Consider the following 27,592-nt stretch of genomic DNA (forward strand, 5'->3'; position numbering starts at 1 on the left):
CAGACAGTCGCACTAAGCAACAAGAAAAAACACGACCGAAAACTCCCAAGTATAGTTCAAATTATCAAAAATATATTTATTAAACAATCAGGTAACGCTGACAACAAAAAAGAAAAGGAGGGGTTACAACCACTCGCACATGCCAAAAGTTGGGATGTCCGCAGGACATAAAATATATTAAAAATATGGGTTCTCAAGAACAAATATAGTTATATAGATCATAGTCATGTATGTAGTGCACATTTCCCATATAGCCTGAGCATATTCAGCAACCTGGCTTCAATTTTATATTACATAAGAAATCAGTAATAGTAGTAGGGATAGATTCTTTACCCAAAGTATGCCAGGGATATGTCCACGGGGGCCTCTGATGAAGAGACCTGAGTAGCCTCGAAAGCTTGCAATTTGTTACCATCTTTTCAGTTAGCCATTAAAAGGCATCAACCACTGAGGACTCTCAATTCTAAATATTTTTCTATCTACTGGCTAACACTGTACCAAGATATATATCTTTCCTGTATAAACTGTAAAAAACAAACTACACTCTGCAGGCGGCTTCAATGAAGGGAAACAGAAAGGGTCAAGAAATGAGAATCCAATCATGGCAAACTATAGAAATATTAGTAAAACTGTTCTTAACCCCTTTCTGCCATTAGACGTACTATTGCGTCCATGTGGGGTGGGCTTTACTTCCCAAGGACGCAATAGTACGTCATATGCGATCGGCAGCGCTCACGGGGGGAGCGCCGCCGATCGCGGCCGGGTGTCAGCTGTTTATCGCAGCTGACATCCGGCACTATGTGCCAGGAGCGGTCACGGACCGCCCCCGGCACATTAACCCCCGGCACACCGCGATCAAAGATGATCGCGATGTGCCGGCGGTGCAGGGAAGCACCGCGCAGGGAGGGGGCTCCCTGCGGGCTTCCCTGAGACCCCCGGAGCAACGCGATGTGATCGCGTTGCTGCGAGGGTCTCACCTCCCTCCCTGCTCCCTCCAGCCCCGGATCCAAGATGGCCGCGGATCCGGGTCCTGCAGGGAGGGAGGTGGCTTCACAGAGCCTGCTCAGAGCAGGCACTGTGAAGCAGCCTGCACTCCTATCAGATCAGTGATCTGACAGAGTGCTGTGCAAACTGTCAGATCACTGATCTGTGATGTCCCCCCCTGGGACAAAGTAAAAAAGTAAAAAAAAAAAATTTCAAATGTGTAAAAAAAATAAAAAAAAATATTCCAAAATAATGAAAAAAAAAAAAAATATTATTCCCATAAATACATTTCTTTATCTAAATAAAAAAAAAAAAACAATAAAAGTACACATATTTAGTATCGCCGCGTCCGTAACGGCCCGACCTATAAAACTGGCCCACTAGTTAACCCCTTCAGTAAACACCGTAAGAAAAAAAAAAAAAAAACGAGGCAAAAAACAACGCTTTATTATCATACCGCCGAACAAAAAGTGGAATAACACGCGATCAAAAAGACAGATATAACTAACCATGGTACCGCTGAAAACGTCATCTTGTTCCGCAAAAAACGAGCCGCCATACAGCATCATCAGCAAAAAAATAAAAAAGTTATAGTCCTGAGAATAAAGTGATGCAAAAATAATTATTTTTTCTATAAAATAGTTTTTATCGTATAAAAGCGCCAAAACATAAAAAAATGATATAAATGAGGTATCGCTGTAATCGTACTGACCCGAAGAATAAAACTGCTTCATCAATTTTACCAAACGCGGAACGGTATAAACGCCTCCCCCAAAAGAAATTCATGAATAGCTGGTTTTTGGTCATTCTGCCTCACAAAAATCGGAATAAAAAGCGATCAAAAAATGTCACGTGCCCGAAAATGTTACCAATAAAAATATCAACTCGTCCCGCAAAAAACAAGACCTCACATGACTCTGTGGACCAAAATATAGAAAAATTATAGCTCTCAAAATGTGGTAACGCAAAAAATATTTTTTGCAATAAAAAGCGTCTTTCAGTGTGTGACGGCTGCCAATCATAAAAATCCGCTAAAAAACCCGCTATAAAAGTAAATCAAACCCCCCTTCATCACCCCCTTAGTTAGGGAAAAATTAAAAAAATGTATTTATTTCCATTTTCCCATTAGGGCTAGGGTTAGAGTTAGGGCTAGGGTTAGGGCTAGGGCTAGGGTTAGGGCTAGGGTTAGGGCTAGGGTTAGGTTTAGGGCTAGGGTTAGGGTTAGGGCTAGGGTTAGGGCTAGGGTTAGGGTTAGGGCTAGGGTTAGGGTTAGGACTAGGGTTAGGGTTAGGGCTAGGGTTAGGGCTAGGGTTAGGGCTAGGGTTAGGGTTAGGGTTAGGGTTAGGGCTAGGGTTAGGATTAGGGTTAGGGCTAGGGTTAGGGCTAGGGCTACAGTTTGGGTTGGGGCTAAAGTTACAGTTAGGGTTTAGATTACACTTACGGTTGGGAATAGGGTTGGGATTAGGTTTAGGGGTGTGTCAGGGTTAGAGGTGTGGTTAGGGTTACTGTTGGGATTAGGGTTAGGGATGTGTTTGGATTAGGGTTTCAGTTATAATTGGGGGGTTTCCACTGTTTAGGCACATCAGGGGCTCTCCAAACGCGACATGGCGTCCGATCTCAATTCCAGCCAATTCTGCGTTGAAAAAGTAAAACAGTGCTTCTTCCCTTCCGAGCTCTCCCGTGTGCCCAAACAGGGGTTTACCCCAACATATGGGGTATCAGCGTACTCAGGACAAATAGGACAACAACTTTTGGGGTCCAATTTCTCCTGTTACCCTTGGGAAAATACAAAACTCGGGGCTAAAACATATTTTTTGTGGGAAAAAAAAAGATTTTTTATTTTCACGGCTCTGCGTTATAAACTGTAGTGAAACACTTGGGGGTTCAAAGTTCTCACAACACATCTAGATTAGTTCCCTGGGGGGTCTAGTTTCCAATATGGGGTCACTTGTGGGGGGTTTCTACTGTTTAGGTACATTAGGGGTTCTGCAAACGCAATGTGACGTCTGCAGACCATTCCATCTAAGTCTGCATTCCAAATGGCGCTCCTTCCCTTCCGAGCTCTGCCATGCGCTCAAACGGTGGTTTCCCCCAACATACGGGGTATCAGCGTACTCAGGACAAATTGGACAACAACTTTTGGGGTCGAATTTCTCCTCTTACCCTCGGGAAAATACAAAACTGGGGGCTAAAAAATAATTTTGGGGGGGAAAGATTTTTTTTTTTAATTTTCACGGCTCTGCGTTACAAACTGTAGTGAAACACTTGGGGGTTCAAAGCTATCACAACACATCTAGATGAGTTCCTTAGGGGGTCTAGTTTCCAAAATGGTGTCACTTGTGGGAGGTTTCTACTGTTTAGGTACATTAGGGGCTCTGCAAATGCAATGTGACACCTGCAGACCATTCCATCTAAGTCCTCATTCCAAATGGAGCCCCTTCCCTTCCGAGCCCTCCCATGCGCCCAAACAGTGGTTCCCCCCCACATATGGGGTATCAGCGCACTCAGGACAAATTGGACAACAAATTGTGGGGTCGAATTTCTCCTGTTACCCTCGGGAAAATACAAAACTGGGGGCTAAAAAATAATTTTTGTGGGAAAAAATTTTTGTTTTATTTTTACGGCTCTCCATTATAAACTTCTGTGAAGCCCTTGGTGGGTCAAAGCGCTCAGCACACATCTAGATAAGTTCCTAAGGGGGTCTACTTTCCAAAATGGTGTCACTTGTGGGGGGTTTCTACTGTTTAGGTACATTAGGGGCTCTGCAAACGCAATATGACACCTGCAGACCATTCCATCTAAGTCTGCATTCAAATGGCACTCCTTCCCTTCTGAGCCCTCCCATGTGCCCAAACAGTGGTTCCCCCCACATATGGTGTATCATCGCACTCAGGACAAATTGGGCAACAAATTTTGGGGTCCAATTTCTCCTGTTACCCTCAGAAAAATACAAAACTGGGGGCTAAAAAAATAATTTTTGTGGGAAAAAAATGTTGTTTTAATTTTACGGCTCTGCATTATAAACTTCTGTGAAGCACTTGGTGGGTCAAAGTGCTCACCACACCTCTAGATAAGTTCCTTAGGGGGTCTACTTTCCAAAATGGTGTCATTTGTGGGGGGTTTCAATGTTTAGGCACATCAGTGGCTCTTCAAACGCAACATAGCGTCCCATCTCAATTCCTGTCAATTTTGCTTTGAAAAGTCAAACGGCGCTCCTTCCCTTCCGAGCTCTCCCATCCACCCAAACAGTGGTTTACCCCCACATATGGGGTATCAGCGTACTCAGGACAAATTGTACAACAACTTTTGGGGTCCAATTTCTTTTCTTACCCTTGGGAAAATAAAAAATTGGGGGCAAAAAGATAATTTTTGTGAAAAAATATGATTTTTTATTTTTACGGTTCTACATTATAAACTTCTGTGAAGCACTTGGTGGGTCAAAGTGCTCACCACACCTCTAGATAAGTTCCTTAGGGGGTCTACTTTCCAAAATGGTGTCACTTGTGGGGGGTTTCAATGTTTAGCCACATCAGGGGCTCTCCAAACGAAACATGGCGTCCCATCTCAATTCCAGTCAATTTTGCATTGAAAGTCAAATGGCACTCCTTCGCTTCCGAGCTCTGCCATGCGCCCAAACAGTGGTTTACCCCCACATGTGGGGTATTGGCATACTCAGGACAAATTGTACAACAATGTTTGGGGTCCATTTTCTCCTGTTACCCTTGGTAAAATAAAACAAATTGGAGCTGAATTAAATTTTTTGTGAAAAAAAGTTAAATGTTCATTTTTATTTAAACATTCAAAAAATTCCTGTGAAGCACCAGAAGGGTTAATAAACTTCTTGAATATGGTTTTGAGCACCTTGAGGGGTGTAGTTTTTAGAATGGTGTCACACTTGGGTATTTTCTATCATATAGACCCCTCAAAATGACTTCAAATGAGATGTGGTCCCTAAAATAAAATGGTGTTGTAGAAATGAGAAATTGCTGGTCAACTTTTAACCCTTATAACTCCCTAACAAAAAAAAATTTTGTTTCCAAAATTGTGCTGATGTAAAGTAGACATGTGGGAAATGTTATTTATTAAGTATTTTGTGTGACATATCTCTGTGATTTAATTGCATAAAAATTCAAAGTTGGAAAATTGCGAAATTTTCATAATTTTCGCCAAATTTCCGTTTTTTTCACAAATAAACGCAGGTACTATCAAATAATTTTTACCATTGTCATGAAGTACAATATGTCACGAGAAAACAATGTCAGAATCACCAGGATCCATTGAAGCGTTCCAGAGTTATAACCTCATAAAGGGACAGTGGTCAGAATTGTAAAAATTGGCCCGGTCATTAACGTGCAAACCACCCTTGGGGGTAAAGGGGTTAAACATATCAGAGTGACCACATTTACCCACAACTTTCTTTCAACAGGGACAGTGGAATGACTGGTGAGATTCTGGTAAATGGGAAACAGAGGGAGCTACGCACTTTCCGAAAGATGTCATGTTATATCATGCAGGACGACATGCTACTGCCGCACTTGACTGTCAAGGAAGCCATGATGGTGAGAACATAGCTTTCATTTGCTCTTCTTAGGACACCATCAACTATTGGTATTGTATGGAGATGATTGTAGGACTTCAGACTGACCAGTTATATTACTCCCAACATAGGTCTCTGCCAACCTGAAAGTCAATGAAAAGATGGATGTGAAGCGAAAACTGGTGAGCGTTTCTTCAGATCAGCTAGGACATCTGCTCTTTCCACTGTCTAGCATCAGATATTTATGAGTTTGTTTTATTTCCCAGGTGAATGAGATCTTGACCGCACTGGGTCTCCTTGAATGCTCTGGAACTCGTACCCTGAGCCTCTCAGGAGGTCAGCGAAAACGTTTAGCTATTGCTTTGGAACTAGTCAACAATCCACCTGTCATGTTCTTTGATGAACCTACTAGGTAAAATACATCCCATATAATGCTGTTTCTTCTTTCACTTATGCATATTCACTTAGCACAAACTTTCAGCATAATTACAATAGATTAAAAAGGGAGAGAGGCCAAAAGCAACTGACACTGTATTTCTGGACTATTTCTAGTTGAAGGACATCAATGAAATCACATTTTAACTGTAGGAGACATCAAGGTACCTTTCAAAGATTACCACATCTTATTTTTCTCATCACAGCACAACTAAAAAAATAGATCTATTTTCATACAGGAAAATTAAAATCCATAAGACCTCTCCAGGGAGGGGACATGTCCCACTCATAATGAACATATAGAGAAGAGGGAAACCTACCTTGGTCTTATTAGAACATAACACATTTTCTCACTTGCTTTTGGCAGACTTCATGTGGGTTTATGCCAAACATAGATGAGCTAGGATGTTTTTCTTTGTATAAAAGGCTTCTATCTTGCCACCTTACTCCACTAGAAAGACAGACAAAAAATACAGGTGATTGTTTTCACAAGCAGTACACAACCAGGACTTGCCAGAAATTCCTGCAGCTCCTTTAATGTTGCTGCAGGCCTCTTGGCAGCCTCCTGGACCAATTTTATTCTGGTTTTCAACAAGTTTTGACGGACGTTCAGTTTTAGGTAATGTCACTGTTGTGCCAAAATTAGCCACTTCTTGATTACATCTTCTCAGTGCTCAATGGTACATCTAATGCCTTAGAATGTTTTTTTTGTATCCTGATCCTAACTGATGACTTTTAATAAGAGATTCCTTTGCTGTGTTGTAAGCTGTTTATAGACCATGGCTTTTGCTGTTCAGGAAAATCCTACTAGAACAGATAAACTTTACATGGGGTAAATCAGAATTCCTGAAAATAATGGCGACTGTGCACTGCCTAGTATTTAACATGAGCGTAAATGTGAATGGCTAATTCTAAATGCAACCATATCCCGGATTATAAGAGGGTTTTCACACTTATGCAGCCAAATTATTTTGGTTTTGTTATTATTATTTTTTCACCTCAAAATTATTTCAAATTGTTTCTCAATGGATTTGTGCAGATTATGGGTGACATTAAAAGTGGAAAAAGTTCTGAAATGATTCTTCTTGGTACGATTGTTTTGTTACATGACAAAAATCTGGCATTTCAACAGGGGTGTGCTGACTTTTTATATCCACTATAAGTTCAGCATTGCTAACATGTAGTTTTGAGCATCACCACTGAGATGTTGACAGGCATTAACGCTACACTTCAGAAGTCAAATCATATGGCCAACGATTGAACACAGTGTCCTTTTTCATTAGGCAAATTGTAGCATAATTGGGACAGCAATTGGAGACTGACTGTGCGATGCAGACCTATGAATCCACCATCATACGCACTGTACGCAGCGAATATTAGCCAGTTGCTGAGCCAGGAATGGCAGTGATGTATTCAATATGCATACTCCCGGGCAGAGCCCATCTGATGGACGCGACCTCGCTCCATACACTTGTACTAAGTGAGGCAGCGCCTTGTCTAGTGGCACAGCTGTCTAGTGGGCACAACTTTGCTCTATACAAGAGTTCATTGTGACCAAGGAGTTCTATTTTAACCTCATTGGTCCACAGGAATTGTTTCCAAAATGTATCAGGCTTGTTTAGATGTTCTTTTGCATACTCTTGACACTGAATTTTATGTTGAGAACACAGGAGAGGTTTTCTTCTGATGACTCTTCCACGAAGACCATATTTTTGCAGGTGTTTCTGAACAGTATTACAATGTAATACAACTCCAGAGTCTGCTAAATATTTCTGAAGGTCTTTTGCAGTCAAGTGGGGGCTCTGATTTGCCTCTAGCAATCCCAGGAGCAGCTGTCAATGACATTTTGCTTGGTCTTCCAGACCTCATCTTAACGTCCATTGTTCCTTTTAACTGCCATTTCAAACTGAGGAAAAGGCAACTTGAAAATGCTTTCTTATCTTCATGTAGCCTTCCCCTGCTTTGTGGGACTCCACCATTTTCATTTTCAGAGTGCTAGGCAGCTGCTTAGAAGAACCCATGACTGCCGTTTTTGGCACAAGGTTAGAGAAGGCTGGATACTTATAAAGCCATAACCCTAACAGGCTAATTAATTTAGTAATTTTATAAATGTTAAAAATGACAATATAATTTTTTTTTTCATAAAATATAAAGTAAATGTGTCATCTTTAACTTTAGGCCTTTTAGATATCATTTCATCTTCAAATTGCTTCAACTGTTCACAATAACTTTAATTTTGACCAGGGGTTCCGAAACTTTTATATGCCACTGTAGTGTTTTGGGGTTGATAGACTTCCTTTAAATTAATTAAATGTAAAATTCTGTTTGTTTAAATTACACTGAGACCTACAAAGAAGTGGTCATCTACAGATACTCATTTCCACCTCAAATTGAGGCATTTATGCCTTGAGCTGAACAGACATTATTAACGATTATTCCAGGCAGCCTTATGCTGCACATATGTGCAGCAGGAGTTTGCTGCCTGGAAGTGAGCAATGCAATACGCTTGTTTATCTCCTTAACGACCGCTGATACTCCTTTTAATGGAGGCAGTTAAGGGTACTTTTTAACAGCTATGAAAAATAAGTGCATAGCGCCCCCCTGAGTTGGAATTTCTCTCAGGTCTCGGCTGCTGGGGGTAGCTGAGACCCAAGAGAACATGATTCGAGTTGGTTTTTACCAACCCCAGTGTTGCGATCACCGTTATTAATAGAAAAACGGCGACCGCAAAAAGAAAAAGTCCAATTTCCCATTTAATTTCTCTCTCCTCTGATGTGATCGCACATCAGAGGAGAGAGAAATGGGGTCCCCCGATCGATCCCAATGGTATCTCCGGTGTCCCTGCATCCCCCCTGTGAAGTCCCTCGGCCAGCGGTGTCTTCTTCCGGAAAGAAAATGGTGGGCACATGCGCAGTGCACCTGCCGAGATCTGCAGGCCGACACCCGGCAACAATAGGACATTTTTCCTATTGGTTCATTTTGATCACTATGATAGGGTTTATCACAGTGATCAAAATAAAAAAATAGTAAATCAACCCCTCCTTTATCACCCCCTTAGTTAGGTAAAAGTGATAAAATAAAAAAACAGTATTTATTTCCATTTTTCCGTTAGGGTTAGGGATAGGGTTGGGGCTAGGGTTAGGGTTGGGCTAAAGGTAGGGTTGGGATAGGGTTGTAGTTATGGTTGGGATTATAGTTAGGGTTGGGATTAGGGTTAGAGGTGTGTTAGGGTTAGGTTTAGGGTTATGGTTGGGATTAGGTTTAGAGGTGTGTTGGGGTTAGGGTTCTGGTTAGGGTTGGGATTAGGTATAGCGGTGTGTTGGGGTTAGGGTTGGAGTTAGAATTGGGGGGTTTCCACTGTTTAGGTACATCAGAGGGTCTTCAAATGCGACATTGTGCCACCATTGATTCCAGCCAATTTTGCGTTCAAAAAGTCAAACGGTGCTCCCTCCCTTTTGAGCCCTGCGATGCGCCGAAACAGTGGCTTTCCCCCACATAGGGCTATTGGCATACTCAGGAGAAATTGCACAACAAATATTGTGGTCCATTTTCTCCTGATATCCTTGTGAACATAAAAAAAATTGGTTCTAAAGAAAAAATTTTGTGAAAAAAGTAAAATGTTCATTTTTTTCCTTCCACATTGCTTTAGTTCTTGTGAAGCACCTGAAGGGTTAATAAACTTTCTGAGTGTGGTTTTGCACATATTGAGGGGTGCAGTTTTTAGAAGGGGGTCACTTTTGGGTATTTTCTATTATATTGACCGCCCAAACTCACTTTTAAATGTGAGGTGGTCCCTAAAAAAATGGTTTTGAAACTTTTGTTGGAAAAATGACAAATCGCTGGTCAACTTTTAACCCTTATAACATCCTAACATAAAAAATTATGTTTCCAAAATTGTTCTGATGTAAAGTTGACATGTGGGAAATGTTATTTATTTTGTGTGACACCACTCTGATTTAAGGGTACAAAAATTAAAAGTTAGAAAATTGCAACATTTTCCAAATTTTTGCCAAATTTCCATTTTTTCATAAATAAACGCAAGTTATATTTCTAATAAATTTCACTACTTACATGAAGTACAATATGTCACGAAAACACAATCTCAGAATCAGTGGGATCCTTTGAAGCGTTCTAGAGCTATAACCTCCTAAAGTGACAGCGGTCAGAATTGAAAAATTGGCTCGGTCATTAAGTATGTCTCTGTCAGTAAGGGGTGAAGAGTAGAATGTCCTGTATACATGTTTATGTTGTACATGTACACCATCATTGTGCTCCTGTTTCCTTTTTTTTACAGTGGTTTAGACAGCGCATCTTGTTTCCAGGTGGTTTCGTTGTTGAACTCTTTGGCACAAGGCGGTCGCACCATCATCTGCACCATACACCAACCTAGCGCTAAGCTATTTGAAATGTTTGACAAGGTCTGTAAGGTTCTATTACTGTAGATTGTGTTATTTGTGTATTGTTTGTATATTCTGTGCTCATGTAATAGTCCTATAGCCGATGTGTTATGCATGCATGACAGCAATTTTGATTATTCTGTTTTCAGCTCTACATTCTTAGCCAGGGACAGTGCATATATCGGGGGTCTGTGACGCACCTCATCCCTTATCTGAAGAGCCTAGGACTACACTGCCCAACATATCACAATCCTGCAGATTTCAGTGAGTCATCCATATATAAATCATTGCAGATCACTGGTTTCCTGCATTTACTGCTTCATTTATTGCACTTATTGATCTACAATCCCAAATTCTTTCTGCCTACATAGTTATTGAAATCGCATCAGGGGAGTATGGAGACCTGAACCCTGTATTATTCCAGGCGGTGGAAGATGGGTTATGCCCTATTAGTAGGGAAAAGAGCAAGACCACTATTGGAGAGCTAGACGTCTTCCCACTGGTAAGTAGTTGAATGGTAAGGATTCCTTCTTTACGCTGACTATATGCATATACAGTCTATGTCAATAGGTCAGAGCATATGTTTCCATTTTCACAATTGGACATTATAGTTGGATTCTGTTCTTTCGTGGGATTTATTCAGCCTAGACCTGTATCGTCCCCCATCTCAGTAATACAGGACATGTGCTCATGGGAGTTTTCACTTTATATCATTGGTTAAGATTCTGCTACACATGAATTTGGGTTGTCTGCGTAGAATATCCATTTTCCAATATTACATTAAAGAATTATGAGTTTATACAGAGATTTTCCACATTCAGGACTCTTTTAAAATTATTTTTATTCATTTTCAAAACAAGGACATTATAGTTGCCAAGTGGCAAAGTACTAATAGCAGTAGAAGTAGTAAAATCAGATACTGGAGATCAGGCGGAGAGCAATTAATTTTCCCCTCGGGACACATGAAATGCTGTGACTGTTGTGAAGGGCCGAACTTAATTCTGCTCATTATTAGTGTTTGATATTAACTTTCATCACGTAATATTGAGCTGATGTAAGTCTGCTGACTCACTGCTACTACTAATACATGTTATTAGAGGCCTTATTGTAATGTTTTCCTACCTGTAGCAGCTCCTGTTATTCAGCCTTTGTATTTTGATCAACAGCTCCCAATATATGGTCCACTGTCTCCACACACAGTATGATGTATCAACATAATGATGTCACCACACAGCCCCCCAGTTTGATGTTCCCACAAAGCCCCCCTACACAGTATGGTGTCCCAACAAATCCCTTAAACACAGTATTATGTCCCCACACAGCCCCCCTTTTCAGAATGAAGTCCTCACATAACCCCTTACACAATATTATGTCTCCACATAGCCCCCCTTTTCAGAATGAGGTCCCCACATAACCTCTTACACAATATTATGTCTCCACACAGCCCCCCTTTTCAGAATGAGGTCCCCACATAACCTCTTACACAGTTTTATGTCCCCACACAGCCCCCCTTTTCAGAATGAGGTCCCCACATAACCTCATACACAGTATTATGTCCCTACACAGCCTCCCTTTTCAGAATGAAGTCCCCACATAACCCCTTACACAGTATTATGTCCCCACACAGCCCCCCTTTTCAGAATGAGGTCCCCACATAACCTCATACACAGTATTATGTCCCCTCCTCTTCCCCTGAAGAATCATATTTAAAAAAAACTGCTCACCTAACCCCGTTTCCCTGCTGCTCCGGTCTGCGCTGTGTACTGAGGCACGGTTGGCACGATGTAGCGATGTCATCGCACCCGGCCAGGCACTCTGATGCATAGGCTCATTGATGGAACACAAATCTGACAGTTCCCTATTCCATCATTGTGTTCGCTGGTATCTGCATAACAAGATTGCAGATATCAGTGAAAGTGAGATGCATGGTGGAGAGCTGTGTGGCGTGGGACACCACCGCATAAAGCCTTTTGGCTGTACCAGAACAGCTCGTGGCCCAGGACTGATGTACACCATGAACAAAGACTGCCTAAAAAGTGCATCAGTAATATAACCTGACATTGGGCTATGCAAATAGCCTCTTCAGGGAGGAAGAGGAAAGGAACACTAGTGCCACCTATTGGATGTAGCAGTATTATCCGTATAAATAAAGGGACCTGACACCTGACTTTGAATAGGAAGTCAAACCAATCTCTCCATTTGCCAACAAGTGTTTTCATAGTTTTTGCCCCTCATCAATTCCGAGCAGGAGAGCTGGTTTGGCTGGGTGAGAGGCTTCTGACAGGTTATCCAAGGGGTAAAATTCTCCTTGTAGCAGACAGATAGCTGTGCCTCTCAACCCCTTAGGGTATGTACCCACAATCAGGAAATCCTGCGGATTTGATGCTGCGTCAAACCCATAATGGCCAGATGTTACAGCATACTGGATGGATTTCAAGAAATCCATCTCTACTATGCTTCCACAGATGCCTGCGGCTCATCTGTGGAGACTGACATGTGGAGCATCTCTCCAGACTGCAGCATGTCTATTTCTCTTGAGGAGACACTAGTCTCTGCAAGAGAAATTTCACCAATAGAATGTATTGGACTCGGGTGATTCCGCACAGTTCAGTGACCACATGTGTATTCACCAGTGTTCAATAGCTGGCAGCGCTTTCGGTGCAGTGAACATGCTCTGTGTCCACAGTGCTGCCAGTTCTGGATCATGGGAACCCAGCCTTAGACACAGACTCTCAGTTTATCCAACTCTGGCAGTAGTTTATCTTGATAATCATGTGTAGAATTCAACAAGCCGACCCTTCTTTCATCACCTGTTGGGAACGTTGGGGTGCTAAATAAACAAGATAGTCAGCAAGTCCAGAAATTCATTGTGTATGGGCACCTTTATAGGGGGAGAGATTACTGGGATAGGAACGCAAATATTTATTCTCTGTGCGGCAAACTAATATCTGTTTTTACACTTCTATTGTGGGGGTAATGGTGAATGGATCTGGAAAATTCAATCCTTCTAAAGGTCTATGAGAAAAAGTCCTACATGTCTTATACATAGATTTTTATTCCTTTTTTTTTCAATACCATTAATATAAGCTAGAATGTAATTATTCATAGTCTTTTTAAAGCTTATGTGTCCAGTAAATGTTCACTTTCGTTAATCTTTGAGTTGCATTGATTTCCAGTACTAACACGTTCTTAAAAGCTTTGATCCCCTAAACTGATGGAATTGCAGTTTTGCTTCCTGTCTTCATGAGGAGTAAGCAGCGGAATAACACAGGCCTTGAAGGAAAGATCCGCACACATTATGTGTATTCAGCTGCTTCCTCCTCGGACTGTAAGTTGCACAATGTGACCTGTGTTCTCAATAGAGGGGAGAATGCATCTACAATATTACAGGAAGCATTGCTTCTTCTTGCATCCCTAGGATATCTACTTCTTTATAACCTTTACAATACGAGATGTCTTAATCGATTTGTATATGCTGGGGTCCATGGTGATTGGGATTGATAGGAGCGCTCCCCTCCACCGGCCGCTCCTCTCTCCTGTTATACCTCTTCTGTTGCAGCCATAGGAAATTGAGCAATTTGCCCTCAGCTATTCTCTATTTACAGCCTGTGCAAGAAATAAGTCAAGTGCCATCTGCCCCGGCCATTGTTGGGACTTGCAGAATGGAATTGATTCTACCCACAGTGGAATTGGTATTTTTGGCATCAAATTACTAATCAGAAAATAAACAATAAATAATAATTTTATTTCTATAGCGCCAACATATTCCACAGCACTTTACATTTTATAGGGGACTTGTACAGACAATAAACATTACAGCATAACAGAAATCACATAAATCAGATACCAAGAGGAGTGACGGCCCCGCTCGCAAGCTACAATCTATGGAAGAAGAATATTCAATCTTCATACGATTCCTTAGCAAACTAAATGATATGTCCCATTGGATGTGACTTGTACTTCTCTAACTTTGATGAGTTTTCATTCTATATGACCGTAGTAATGAATATTGTGGCTTTTACCCTTGCAAAAAAACAAGACAATGTAAGAGACTACATTTTTACTGTATTTTCCTGTGATATTTTGTTAGGATATAACCAATTCTGAGCTTTCTGATCTGTTCTGATTCATTCAGTCATCAGTGAGAGTCGAGTTCATCAGCGTTGGATCCATGTGTCCGTTTTCCCATCAGTGTTCCATCAGTGATTTTCTTATATAGAAAAATAAATGATAAAGCTTCTCCTATGCATTAGGACTCGCAGACATCAGATGAGTGCTGTGTGATGTTTTATCGGATAGCTTTCGAACCAATGCTATACTACGGTTGTTTTTTTTATCATAACAATTCAGCATCAGGAAAAAAAACAGCAGCAGATGGCTGCGCAAATTAGATGACAAGCACCCATTCAGGTCCATGGCTGCGTGAAAAACAGATGACATCTGAGTGCAGTCCGATTTCTGCAGACTGGAAATGTTGCTCTCCATCACCTCACAGTGTACTTTGATTCGCTCATCCGACAGAATCAGATGACGCTATGCTGACTCTCGGATCAGAGTTTGCTCAGTGTCATTACCATAATCGATCCTATCCTCTCAGATGTGACTCGGACTTGCTCTGATAATCATGGACAGCGCAGGATCTATAATATAACGCTGGGAGCGTCACTCTGTCCGAAGCCTTTATAGACTGCGCGGGCGCAAGCGCCGGCGCAGTCTGGCCCCCACAGAGTGACGCTCCCAGGAGATCGCGGTATGCGTAAGCACTGAACGCATACCGCGATCTCCACCGGAGAGTCAGTGACCGCCAGGAGGGTAAGTATATTCACCTTTCCCCGTTCCAGCGCTGCGTGCGGCTCCGTCTCCCGGCTCCTCTGCTGTGACAGTTCAGAGGGCGCGATGACGCGCTTAATGCGCGCCGGCGCCACCCTCTGACTTACCAGTCACAGGCAGAGGAGCCGGAGTGTGTCTTCAAGAAAATGGCGCCGGAAAGCGCGGACTGCGCAGGCGCCGATTCCTGCGGCCGGAATCGGCGCCTGCGCAGTCCGCGCTTTCCGGCGCCATTTTCTTGAAGACACACTCCGGCTCCACTGCAGGTGTGTCTTCAAGAAAATGGTGCCGGAAAGCGCGGACTGCGCAGGCGCCGATTTCTGCTGCCGGAATCGGCGCCTGCGCAGTGCGCGCTTTCTGGCGCCATTTTCTTGAAGACACACCTGCAGTGGAGCCGGACGATAGGTGAGTATGGTATTTTTTTTTTTTTATATGGCAGCAGCATACGGGGGCATATAATACAATGGTGGCGCAGGATGGGAGCAGCACATGACAGAACGGGGGCAGGATGGCAGCAGCACATGACAGAACGGGCGCAGGATGGCAGCAGCACATGACAGAACGGGCGCAGGATGGCAGCAGCACATGACAGAACGGGCGCAGGATGGCAGCAGCACATGACAGAACGGGCGCAGGATGGCAGCAGCACATGACAGAACGGGCGCAGGATGGGAGCAGCACATGACAAAACTGGGGCGCAGGATGGCAGCAGCACATGACAGAACGGGCGCAGGATGGCAGCAGCGCAGGATGGGAGCAGCACATGACAGAACGGGCGCAGGATGGCAGCAGCACATGACAGAACGGGCGCAGGATGGGAGCAGCACATGACAGAACGGGCGCAGGATGGGTGCAGCACATGACAAAACTGGGGCGCAGGATGGCAGCAGCACATGACAGAACGGGCGCAGGATGGCAGCAGCACATGACAGAACGGGCGCAGGATGGGAGCAGCACATGACAGAACGGGCGCAGGATGGCAGCAGCACATGACAGAACGGGCGCAGGATGGGAGCAGCACATGACAGAACAGGGGAGCAGGATGGGAGCAGCACATGACAGAACGGGCGCAGGATGGCAGCAGCACATGACAGAACGGGCGCAGGATGGCAGCAGCACATGACAGAACGGGCGCAGGATGGCAGCAGCACATGACAGAACGGGCGCAGGATGGCAGCAGCACATGACAGAATGGGGGCGCGGGATGGGAGCAGCACATGACAGAACGGGGGCGCGGGATGGGAGCAGCACATGACAGGATGGGGATGCAGGATGGAGCAGCACATGACAGAATGAGGGCGCAGGATGGAGCAGCACATGACAGGATGGGGACGCAGGATGGAGCAGCACATGACAGGATGGGGACGCAGGATGGAGCAGCACATACCAGGATGGAGACCATATACCAATATAAATGCTCGCCACCCGGGCGTAGAACGGGTTCAATAGCTAGTTACATTATGATGGCATCAGTGCACTCTGTGATTTTTACAAACACATAAGGGCTGATTTATAAGGGTATGTGTCCATGTTCAGGATTGCATCAGGATTTGGTCAGGATTTTATGCAGGTAAAATCCTGACCAAATCTGCACCTGAGGTCACTGGCAGGTCACCTGCGCTGTCTTTGTGTTGTTTCTGCAATGTAAGGACATGCTGCATTCTTAAAAGACGCTCCGCATGTGCGTTTTCGCGGGTCTGCCGCATGCGTCTTTTAATGCATAGTGGAGACGGGATTTCATGAAATCCCCTCCACTATGCTGTAACATCTGGACGCTGCATGTTTGACGCTGCTCCTCAACGCATCGTAAAAAATGCAGCGTTTCCTGAACGTGGAAACATAACCTTACAAGTGTCTAAGGGTAAGTTCACACAGGGGGTTTTTGCAGTGTTTTTTATGCTAATTTTCAGCTGCTTTTTACAATACCAGCAAAGCCTATGAGATGTCAGAAATCTCATGCACACACATTGGTTTTTTGTGTGATATTTTGTGCTTTGTAGCGTTTTTTTGGACATAGAGCATGTCACTTCTTTCAGCGTTTTTCCAGCGTTTTTCACCCATTGACTTGAATGGATGGTAAAAAAACGCTGCAAATATGCAAGTTGACTTTTCTTGCAGCGTATTTGCTGCAGAAAAGTCAAGGACAGCAGGATGTTACGTCACACTCGGCTCTGCTACATCTAGATGGCAGACTGCATGGTGCGTCCATAAAGCCTGTCATCTAGCAGAGCGGACCTGAACCCATATTCACTTGAATGGGGGGTCCGACATTAGTGTTTGACACGCTGTCATATGCATGACAGCACGGCAAACAACGCTTCTGATCGGTGGGGAAATCATCTCCGCTGGTCAGAGCCGCGCTTCCCACACTGTCAGAAGACAGCGGGAGCGCTCAGCTATGATCGGAGGTGTAAACTCACCTCTGATCACTGGTGTCAAAAAACTAGCATGGGTTCCCCCCTATTTTTGATAACCAGCCAGACAAAACTCACAGCTGGGGGCTGCAACCCCCAGCTGTCAGCCTCAGCAAGGCTAGCTATCAAGAATAGAGGGGTCCTCATGCTTTTTTTTTTAAATGATTTAAATAAATAATCTAAAAAAAACTGCATGGGGTCCCCCCATTTTTGACAACCAGCCTTGCTAAAGCTCACAGCTGGGGGCTGGTATTCTCAGGTTGGTAAGGGGCCACTGATGTAGCCCCCCCAGCCTAAATATAGCAGCCCACAGCTCCCCAATTCTGGCGCATTGCCCGGCTCTTCCCACTTGCCCTGTAGCAGTGGCAAGCGGGGTAATGAGGGGTTAATGTCACCTTCCTATTGAAAGTTTGCTCAGACACTCATATTAAAGTCACATGCTGTCCATTTCCTTGTGATCTTCCTTGAGATGTTCTACTCCTTCACTGGAGGCCAGCTGTGTTTAATTTAACTGATAGGACTTGATTTGGAAAAGCACACACCTGTCTATATAAGACCTCACAGTGCATGTCAGACCAAATGAGAATCATGAGGTCAGAGGAACTGGCCAAGGAGCTCAGAAACAGAATTGTGGCAAAGCACAGATCTGGCCAAGATTACAACAGAATTTCTGCAGTACTCAAGGTTCCGAAGAGCACAGTGGCCTCCATAATCCTTAAATGGAAGAAGTTTGGGACCACCAGAAGTCTTCCTAGACCTGGCCGTCCAGCCAAACTGAGCAATCGTGGGAGAAAAGCCTTGGTGAGAGAGGTAAATAAGAACCCCAAGATCACTGTGGCTGAGCTCCAGAGATGCAGTAGAAAGATGGAAGAAAGTTCCACAAAGTCAACTATCACTGCAGCCCTCCACCAATCGGGCCCTTATTTCAGAGTGGCCCAACGGAAGCCTCTCCTCAGTGCAAGACATATGAAAGCCCGCATAGAGTTTGCTAAAAAACACATCAATGACTCCCAGACTATGAGAAATAAGATTCTCTGGTCTGATGAGATGAAGATAGACCTTGTTGGTGATAATTCTAAGCGGTATGTGTGGAGTAAACCAGACACTGCTCATCACCTGCCCAATACAATCCCAACAGTGAAACATGGTGGTGGCAGCATCATGCTATGGGGGTGTTTTTCAGCTACAGGAACAGGAAGACTGGTTGTCATTGAAGGAAACATGAATGTGGCCAAGTACAGAGATATCCTAGATGAAAACCTCTTCCAGAGTGCTCTGGACCTCAGACTTGGCGGAAGGTTCACCTTCCAACAAGACAATGACCCTAAGCACACAGCAAAAATAACAAAGAAGGGGCTTCAGAACAACTCTGTGACCATTCTTGACTGGCCCAGCCAGAGCCCTGACCTAAAGCTAATTGAGCATCTCTGGAGAGAACTGAAAATGGCTGTCCAACAACGTTCACCATCCAACCTGATGGAAATAGACAGGATCTGCAAGGAAGAATGGCAGAGGATGCCCAAATCCAGGTGTGAAAAACATGTTGCATCATTCCCAAGAAGACTCATGGCTGTACTAGATCAAAAGGTGCTTCTACTCAATACTGAGCATAGGGTCTGAATGCTTATGACCATGTGATATTTCAGTTTTTCTTTTTTAATAAATTTGCAAAAATTACTACATTTCTGTTTGTTTTCAGTCAAGATGGTGTGCAGAGTGTACATTAATGAGAAAAAAATGAACTTTTTTGAATTTACCAAATGGCTGCAATGAAACAGAGTTAAAAATGTAAAGGGGCCTGAATACTCTCCGTACCCACTGTAATAATGTAAATTAATCATTAGATCCATTACCTGTGGCCATGATGTAGAAGATGTGGAGCTTGTTCATCGCACTTCGACGCACGTTTCTCCTCCTCTGCAGTTTTTCAGCCAACGAACACAGCTCATGACCCAAAGAACACATGCCCACAGTGTAACATGGTAATGACAGCATTATGCTGTGGGAATGTTTTTTGGCAGCAGGACCAGGAAAACCCACCTGAGTCGATGGGAGATGGATGGTGAGAAATAGTGATATTCTTGAGCAAATCCTGTTTGTCTGTCAGTGATTTGAGACTGGGACGGAGGTTCACCTTCCAACAAGACAATGACCCAAAGCATACTGCTAAAGCAACACTTGAGTGGTTTAGGGGGAAATGTTTAAATGTTTTTGAGTGGCCTAGCCAAAGCCCAGACCTTAATCCATTGAGAATCTGTGGTCAGACTTGAAGATTGCTGTTCACCAGAGGAAACCATCTAATTTGAAGGAGCTGAAGCAGTTTTTGCTTTGAGGAATGGGGAAAAATCCCAGTGGAAAGCTCACAGAGACTTAACCAAAGTGACTTGCAGCTATAATTGCAGCAAAAGGAGGCTCTACAAAGTACTGACTTTAGGGGCTGAAAAGTTTTGCACACTGATGTTTTTAGTTACTTTATCCTATTTGTTGTTTGCTTCAGAATAAAAAAAAAATCAAATGTTCACAGTTGTAGGCATGCTAAGTACATGAACTGCTGGAAACCCTAAAAAAACAGTGGAATTCCAGGATGTGAGGTAGCAAAACACAAAAATGCCAATGGGGGTATGATGGTGTGAATACTTTGAATACTTTCACACGCATGTTGCAATCAAAATATTATATAGCATTGTGTACTTACAATTGCTCATTTTGCTTTTCTACACAACGAATTCTTCTCTTTTCTCTGCTCTATGTAGAAACAGGAAGTCTCTTGTCCATCCACTTTTCATTCCCTTCTTCACCTCCTGATCCAGCTGGTCCCTCCTCCCCTTCCAGGGACTTTTGCAGTGATTTATGACTCATACAGGGAAAATTCAACTCCTGTTTTTACATAGAGCTTAGAAGGATTCAGCTTGTCGTTTATTAATCACATCATGCCATGGATATAATGGAAAAGATTAGAATTAACTCGGTAGAAAGGCAAAATGAGCAATTGTAAGTACACAGTGCTATATAATATGATGATTGCAATCTTTTAGGATGATACAAATTTTGATGGGAGGAGAGGAGGAGTGCTTCTTTAGTTCCGTCTGTCTGTTACTCAAAACAGAACAGACGAACAGAATCTCCGAATGGAAGTGTGAACATAACCTGTAAGCCTCTGTAACCATAAATATATTATAGAACAGACTCCTGTGTACACCTGCATCCCTTCTGCCCACCATAAAGGGGGCCTTTATACCGATGGGACAACTGCATCCTATATTAATAATTTTCTGTGTGTATTTTTTCCAGTGTTTAGTCATTTGTTTAACCCCTTTCTGCCAATGTACGTACTATTCCGTCCATGTGGAGTGGGCCCTACTTCCCAAGGACGGAATAGTACGTCCAGCGCGATCGGCCCGCGCTCACAGGGGGAGCGCGGCCGATCGCGGCCGGGTGTCAGCTGCCTATCGCAGCTGACATCCGGCACTATGTGCCAGGAGCGGTCACGGACCGCCCCAGGCACATTAACCCCCGGCACACCGCGATCAAACATGATCAATGTGATCGCGTTGCTGCGAGGGTGTCCTCACCTCCCTCCCTGCTCCAGACCTGGATCCAAGATGGCCGCGGATCCGGGTCCTGCAGGGAGGGAGGTGGCTTCACAGAGCCTGCTCAGAGCAGGCACTGTGAAGCCTGCACTGCTCTAAGTCAGATCGGTGATCTGACAGAGTGCTGTGCAAACTGTCAGATCACTGATCTGTGATGTCCACCCCGGGACAAAGTAAAAAAAATAATTTCCACACGTGTAGAAAAAAAAAAAAATTCCTAAATAATGAAAAAAAAAATATTATTCACATAAATTAATTTCTTTATCTAAATAAAAAAAACAAACAATAAAAGTACACATATTTAGTATCGCCGCGTCCATAACGACCCCACCTATAAAACTATATCACTAGTTAACCCCTTCAGTAAACACCGTAAGAAGAACAAAAAAAAACGAGGCAAAAAACAACGCTTTATTATCATACCGCCGAACAAAAAGTGGAATAACACGCGATCAAAAGACAGATATAAATATCCATGGTACCGCTGAAAGCGTCATCTTGTCCCGCAAAAAATGAAGCCACCATACAGCATCATCAGCAAAAAAATAAAAAAGTTATAGTCCTCAGAATAAAGCGATGCAAAAATAATTATTTTTTTCTATAAAATAGTTTTTATCGTATAAAAGCGCCAAAACATAAAAAAATGATATAAATGAGGTATCGCTGTAATCGTACTGACCCGAAGAATAAAACTGCTTTATCCATTTTACCAAACGCGGAACGGTATAAACACCCTCCCAAAAGAAATTCATGAATAGCTGGTTTTTGGTCATTCTGCCTCACAAAAATCGGAATAAAAAGCGATCAAAAAATGTCACATGCCCGAAAATGTTACCAATAAAATTTCAACTCGTCCCACAAAAAACAAGACCTCACATAACTCTGTGGACCAAAATATGGAAAAATTATAGCTCTCAAAATGTGGTAACGCAAAAAATATTTTTTGCAATAAAAAGCGTCTTTTAGTGTGTGACGGCTGCCAATCATAAAAATCCGCTAAAAAACCCGCTGTAAAAGTAAACCAAACCCCCCTTCATCACCCCTTTAGTTAGGGAAAAATTAAAAAATGTAAAAAATGTATTTATTTCCATTCTCCCATTAGGGTTAGGGTTAGGGCTAGGGCTAGGGTTGGGGCTAGGGTTGGGGCTAGGGTTAAGGCTACAGTTAGGGTTGGGGCTAAAGTTAGGGTTAGGATTACATTTACGGTTGGGAATAGGGTTGGGATTAGGGTTAAGGGTGTGTCTGGGTTAGAGGTGTGGTTAGGGTTACCGTTGGGATTAGGGTTAGGGGTGTGCTTGGATTAGGGTTTTAGTTATAATTGGGGGGTTTCCACTGTTTAGGCACATCAGGGGCTCTCCAAACGCGACATGGCGTCCTATCTAAATTCCGGTCAATTTTGCATTGAAAAGTCAAACGGCGCTCCTTCCCTTCCGAGCTCTACCATGCGCCCAAACAGTGGTTTACACCCACATATGGGGTATCAGCGTACTCAGGACAAATTGTACAACAACTTTTGGGGTCCAATTTCTTCTCTTACACTTGGGAAAATAAAAAATTGGGGGCGAAAAGATAATTTTTGTGAAAAAAAAATGATTTTTTATTTTTACGGTGCTGCATATAAAATTCTGTGAAGCACTTGGCGGGTCAAAGTGCTCACTACACCTCTAGATAAGTTCCTTGGGGGGTCTAATTTCCAATATGGGGTCACTTGTGGGGGGTTTCTACTGTTTAGGTACATATGGGGCTCTGCAAACGCAATGTGACGCCTGCAGACCAATCCATCTAAGTCTGCATTCCAAATGGCGCTCCTTCCCTTCCGAGCTCTGCCATGCGCTCAAACGGTGGTTCCCCCCACATATTGGGTATCAGCGTACTCAGGACAAATTGGACAACAATATTTAGGGTCCAATTTCTCCTGTTACCCTTGGAATAATACAAAACTGAGGGCTAAAAAATAATTTTTGTGGAAAAAAAAATATTTTTTATTTGCGCGGCTCTGCGTTATAAACTGTAGTGAAACACTTGGGGGTTCAAAGCTCTCACATCATATCTAGATGAGTTCCTTAGGGGGTCTACTTTCCAAAATGGTGTCACTTGTGGGGGGTTTCCACTGTTTAGGTATATTAGGGGCTCTGCAAACGCAATGTGACGCCTGCAGACCATTCCATCTAAGTCTGCATTCCAAATGGCGCTCCTTCCCTTCCGAGCCCTCCCATGTGCCCAAACGGTGGTTCACCCCCCCCCCCACATATGGGGTATCAGCGCACTCAGGACAAATTGGACAACAACTTTTGAGGTCCAATTTCTCCTGTTACCCTCGGGAAAATACAAAACTGGGGGCTAAAAAATAATTTTTGTGGGAAAAAATTTTTGTTTTATTTTTACGGCTCTGCATTATAAACTTTTGTGAAGCCCTTGGTGAGTCAAAGTGCTCACTACACATCATTGAAAAGTCACACGGCGCTCCTTCCCTTCCGAGCTCTACCATGCGCCCAAACAGTGGTTTACTCCCACATATGGGGTATCAGCGTACTCAGGACAAATTGTACAACAACTTTTGGGGTCCAATTTCTTCTCTTACCCTTTGTGAAATACAAAACTGGGGGCTAAAAAATAATTTTTGTGGGAAAAATTTTTTGTTTTATTTTTACGGCTCTGCATTATAAACTTCTGTGAAGCCCTTGGTGAGTCAAAGTGCTCACCACACATCTAGATAAGTTCCTTAGTGGGTCTACTTTCCAAAATGGTGTCACTTGTGGGGGGTTTCAATGTTTAGGCACATCAGTGGCTCTCCAAACGCAACATGGTGTCCCATCTCAATTCCTGTCAATTTTGCATTGAAAAGTCAAACGGCACTCCTTCCCTTCCGAGCTCTACCATGCGCCCAAACAGTGGTTTACACCCACATATGGGGTATCAGCGTACTCAGGACAAATTGTACAACAACTTTTGGGGTCCAATTTCTTCTCTTACCCTTGGGAAAATAAAAAATTGGGGGCGAAAAGATAATTTTTGTGAAAAAAAAGGATTTTTTATTTTTACGGTTCTGCATTATAAACTTCTGTGAAGCACTTGGTGGGTCAAAGTGCTCACTACACCTCTAGATAAGTTCCTTAGGGGGTCTACTTTCCAAAATGGTGTCACTTGTGGGGGGTTTCAATGTTTAGGCACATCAGTGGCTCTCCAAACGCAACATAGCGTCCCATCTCGATTCCAGTCAATTTTGCATTTAAAAGTCAAATGGCGCTCCTTCGCTTCCGAGCTCTGTCATGCGCCCAAACAGTGGTTTACCCCCACATGTCGGGTATCGGCGTACTCAGGACAAATTGTACAACAATGTTTGAGGTCCATTTTCTCCTGTTACCCTTGGTAAAATAAAACAAATTGAAGCTGAAGTAAATTGTTTGTGAAAAAAAGTTAAATGTTCATTTTTATTTAAACATTCCAAAAATTCCTGTGATACACCTGAAGGGTTAATAAACTTCTTGAATGTGGTTTTGAGAACCTTGAGGGGTGCAGTTTTTAGAATGGTGTCACACTTGGGTATTTTCTATCATATAGACCCCTCAAAATGACTTCAAATGAGATGTGGTCCCTAAAAAAAAATGGTGTTGTAAAAATGAGAAATTGCTGGTCAACTTTTAACCCTTATAACTCCCTAACAAAAAAATTTTTAGTTCCAAAATTGTGCTTATTAAGTATTTTGTGTGACATATCTCTGTGATTTATTTGCATAAAAATTCAAAGTTTGAAATTTTCTAAATTTTCACCAAATTTCAGTTTTTTTTCACAAATAAACGCAGGTAACATCAAAGAAATTTTACCACTATCATGAAGTACAATATGTCTCGAGAAAACAATGTCAGAATCAGCGGGATCCGTTGAAGCGTTCCAGAGTTATAACCTCATAAAGGGACAGTGGTCAGAATTGTAAAAATTGGCCAGGTCCATAACGTGCAAATCTCCCTTGGGGGTAAAGGGGTTAAACATTTTCAAAATCTGTCATATGTGTGGAGGCGTTAGGTACATTCAATTTTCTTTTATAAATGTCTTCATGTCTCTTTTCTCAATTTATACTAGCCCTTTCTATTTTGCAGCAGGATGTCTCTGGCCACATTGAGAGCCATACATTTGCAACAAGCTCCATGAATCAGTTTTGCATCCTCTTTAAACGCACATTCCTCTCTATCCTGAGAGATACGGTATGTTAAAAGACAAGGATGGGTATGATATTAACTTAACTGGGAAGGAGGGCGAGATACACAGTACTGTGCAAAATTTGTATTCAAGTGTGGAGAAAATGCTGCAAAGTAAGAATGAGTTCAAAAATAGAAGTGTTAATTGGTTATTTGTTATCAGTTAACAAAATGAGTATATCCACAGAAGATCTGTGGTTATTCCTCCGAGATGTTTGGAGCAACCTCCATTTCTAGTTCCTTCAAAAAAAATTGTGAAAATGAAGTTTTGGGTCTCTTTTGGAGACGAGGTCTCACTAAATATTCATTTGACTAGATTTCTCTTTTGTTCATTCATTTTACATTGTAATAATTATTAAAAAGTAAACTATTAACATTGCTCTGTCTGAAAGCATTCTTGCTTTGCAGAATTTTTCCTTGTAAAATTTTGCATAATGCTGAATATCTTGGGGAATTGTGGTGATAGACGTAAGACGTTTTTTCACAAACTCACTTGGACTGTATTGTATTTACTGTCCCAGGTTCCTGTTCTCATTTGTATAGATGTAAAACTTTATTTTTGCCCCTCAGGGTATGTTTCCACTTTCAGGAAACGCTGCGTGTTTGACGCTGCATAGAGACGCAGCATCAAACACGCAGCGTCCAGATGTTACAGCATAGTGGAGGGGATTTAATGAAATCCCGTCTCCACTATGCTTGGTAACACGCATCTGGCGGCCCTGCGATTCCGGACATGTGGCGCGTCATTTTAGATCGCAGCATGTCCGTTTATAACACAGGGCCCTATGTGTGGGGTGCGATGATTCCGGATGTGTGCAATGAACACATCCGGCATCATCGCGTCTCCAGAGGGGGCGGAGCTTTGGGCAGAGCGAGTTTGCAGCTCCGTCAAAACCGCTGGCCATCCTGAACGTGGACACGTACCCTCAGGATTTGTGTTGTTTGTCTTCCTTGGCCATGAGCTTTTCTTTTCGTTTTCCTATGTTTTTCTCCCAATGAGTCTTTTTGTATCACATGATGCTGCCTGTTCTGTTCTTCTTACAGGCAACGAGTTATCTCTGTATGGGGGCATTACATGTGATGTTGCTTGTACTTTCCCACCCTCCCAGGTCCTGACTCACCTGCGTTTCATGTCTCACCTGTTTATCGGGGTTCTGATCGGGCTGCTGTACCTGCACATTGGTGATGATGCCAGCAAAGTATTAAATAACACAGGCTTCCTGTTCTTCTCCATGCTCTTTCTTATGTTCGCAGCTCTTATGCCAACAGTATTAACCTGTAAGAGCAACTATTAAGTCAATAGATTTTATTGGTATTAATATTCTAGTTATACATTTTAAAGGAGTTTTCCAAAGAACAAAAGATTTATCACCTCCATCAATCACTAACCATGCAGTTCTGAGTCCCTCATATCTCCTTACTAGCACATGTGATGAGGAGGAGTTTTGTGTGGAATGGCGCTCAAGTTCGGAGGAGTTTTGTGTGGAATGGTGCTCAAGATCTTGCATTATAAAACTTTCTACAAGTACAGAAAAAGTCTGATCGCAATTACTCGGTTATTTCCCATAAAGTTTAACTGTTAACCATACAAACCATTCCAAACCACAGACTAAGGCCGGTGTCCCTCTTGCAACCACAATGCTAAAAACTTGCGCGAGTCTCTCGCCTCAATGCCGGGCACTGCCGCCGGCACTCGGGACCGGAGTGTGCAGCTGTCATGTATTTCTAGGGAGCTGAACGCTCCGGTCTGAACTGCCGGCGGCAGTGCCGGGAATTGAGGTGAGAGACTCACACAAGTTTCTCGCATTGCAGTTGCAAGTGGGACACCGGCCTATATGGGGAACTCGGGTGCATCCTGTGGAGAGGTAATAAATTTTCCTTGTGGGAAAACCCCTTTAAGCTGGCCATAGTCATTAGAAAAAAGTCTGGCCAAACTACCATCAGATGACATTTTCATCCAAAGTATTATTTTCTGAGCTGACATAAAGAACCACAGCTATACCACATGTTGAATATACCTTTCATGCTGACCGCATCATTTCCCCCATTTTCATTATACATTAAAGGAAGGCAAAAACTGACGCAAATGTGTGATACGCAAGAAGCAGAGCATGTTTTCTTTCTTTGTGTGAAGTCCCAACCAACCACAAAACAATCCTGTTCACACAATATAGTAATATAGTAATGGACGTGTTTTTGATCCTAAAGTTTA

The 27,592-nt window shown here is 42.9% G+C and overlaps 1 protein-coding gene across 2 annotated transcripts in view; it reads left to right on the top strand.

The window, feature by feature from the left end:
- Positions 1–27,592, top strand: part of ABCG4 (ATP binding cassette subfamily G member 4) — a 99,249-nt gene that overhangs the window by 51,560 nt on the left and 20,097 nt on the right. For both annotated transcript variants that reach the window (XM_069741065.1, XM_069741066.1), the window contains 8 exons: positions 5,411–5,543; positions 5,653–5,703; positions 5,788–5,933; positions 10,251–10,374; positions 10,503–10,617; positions 10,725–10,855; positions 25,282–25,386; positions 26,490–26,658. In XM_069741065.1, coding sequence (XP_069597166.1) covers positions 5,411–5,543; positions 5,653–5,703; positions 5,788–5,933; positions 10,251–10,374; positions 10,503–10,617; positions 10,725–10,855; positions 25,282–25,386; positions 26,490–26,658 — 974 coding nt within the window. The remainder of the gene's footprint in view (positions 1–5,410; positions 5,544–5,652; positions 5,704–5,787; positions 5,934–10,250; positions 10,375–10,502; positions 10,618–10,724; positions 10,856–25,281; positions 25,387–26,489; positions 26,659–27,592) is intronic.

Source organism: Ranitomeya imitator, chromosome 10 (genome assembly GCF_032444005.1).
Source record: "Ranitomeya imitator isolate aRanImi1 chromosome 10, aRanImi1.pri, whole genome shotgun sequence".
Classification (NCBI taxonomy): Eukaryota; Metazoa; Chordata; class Amphibia; order Anura; family Dendrobatidae; genus Ranitomeya; species Ranitomeya imitator.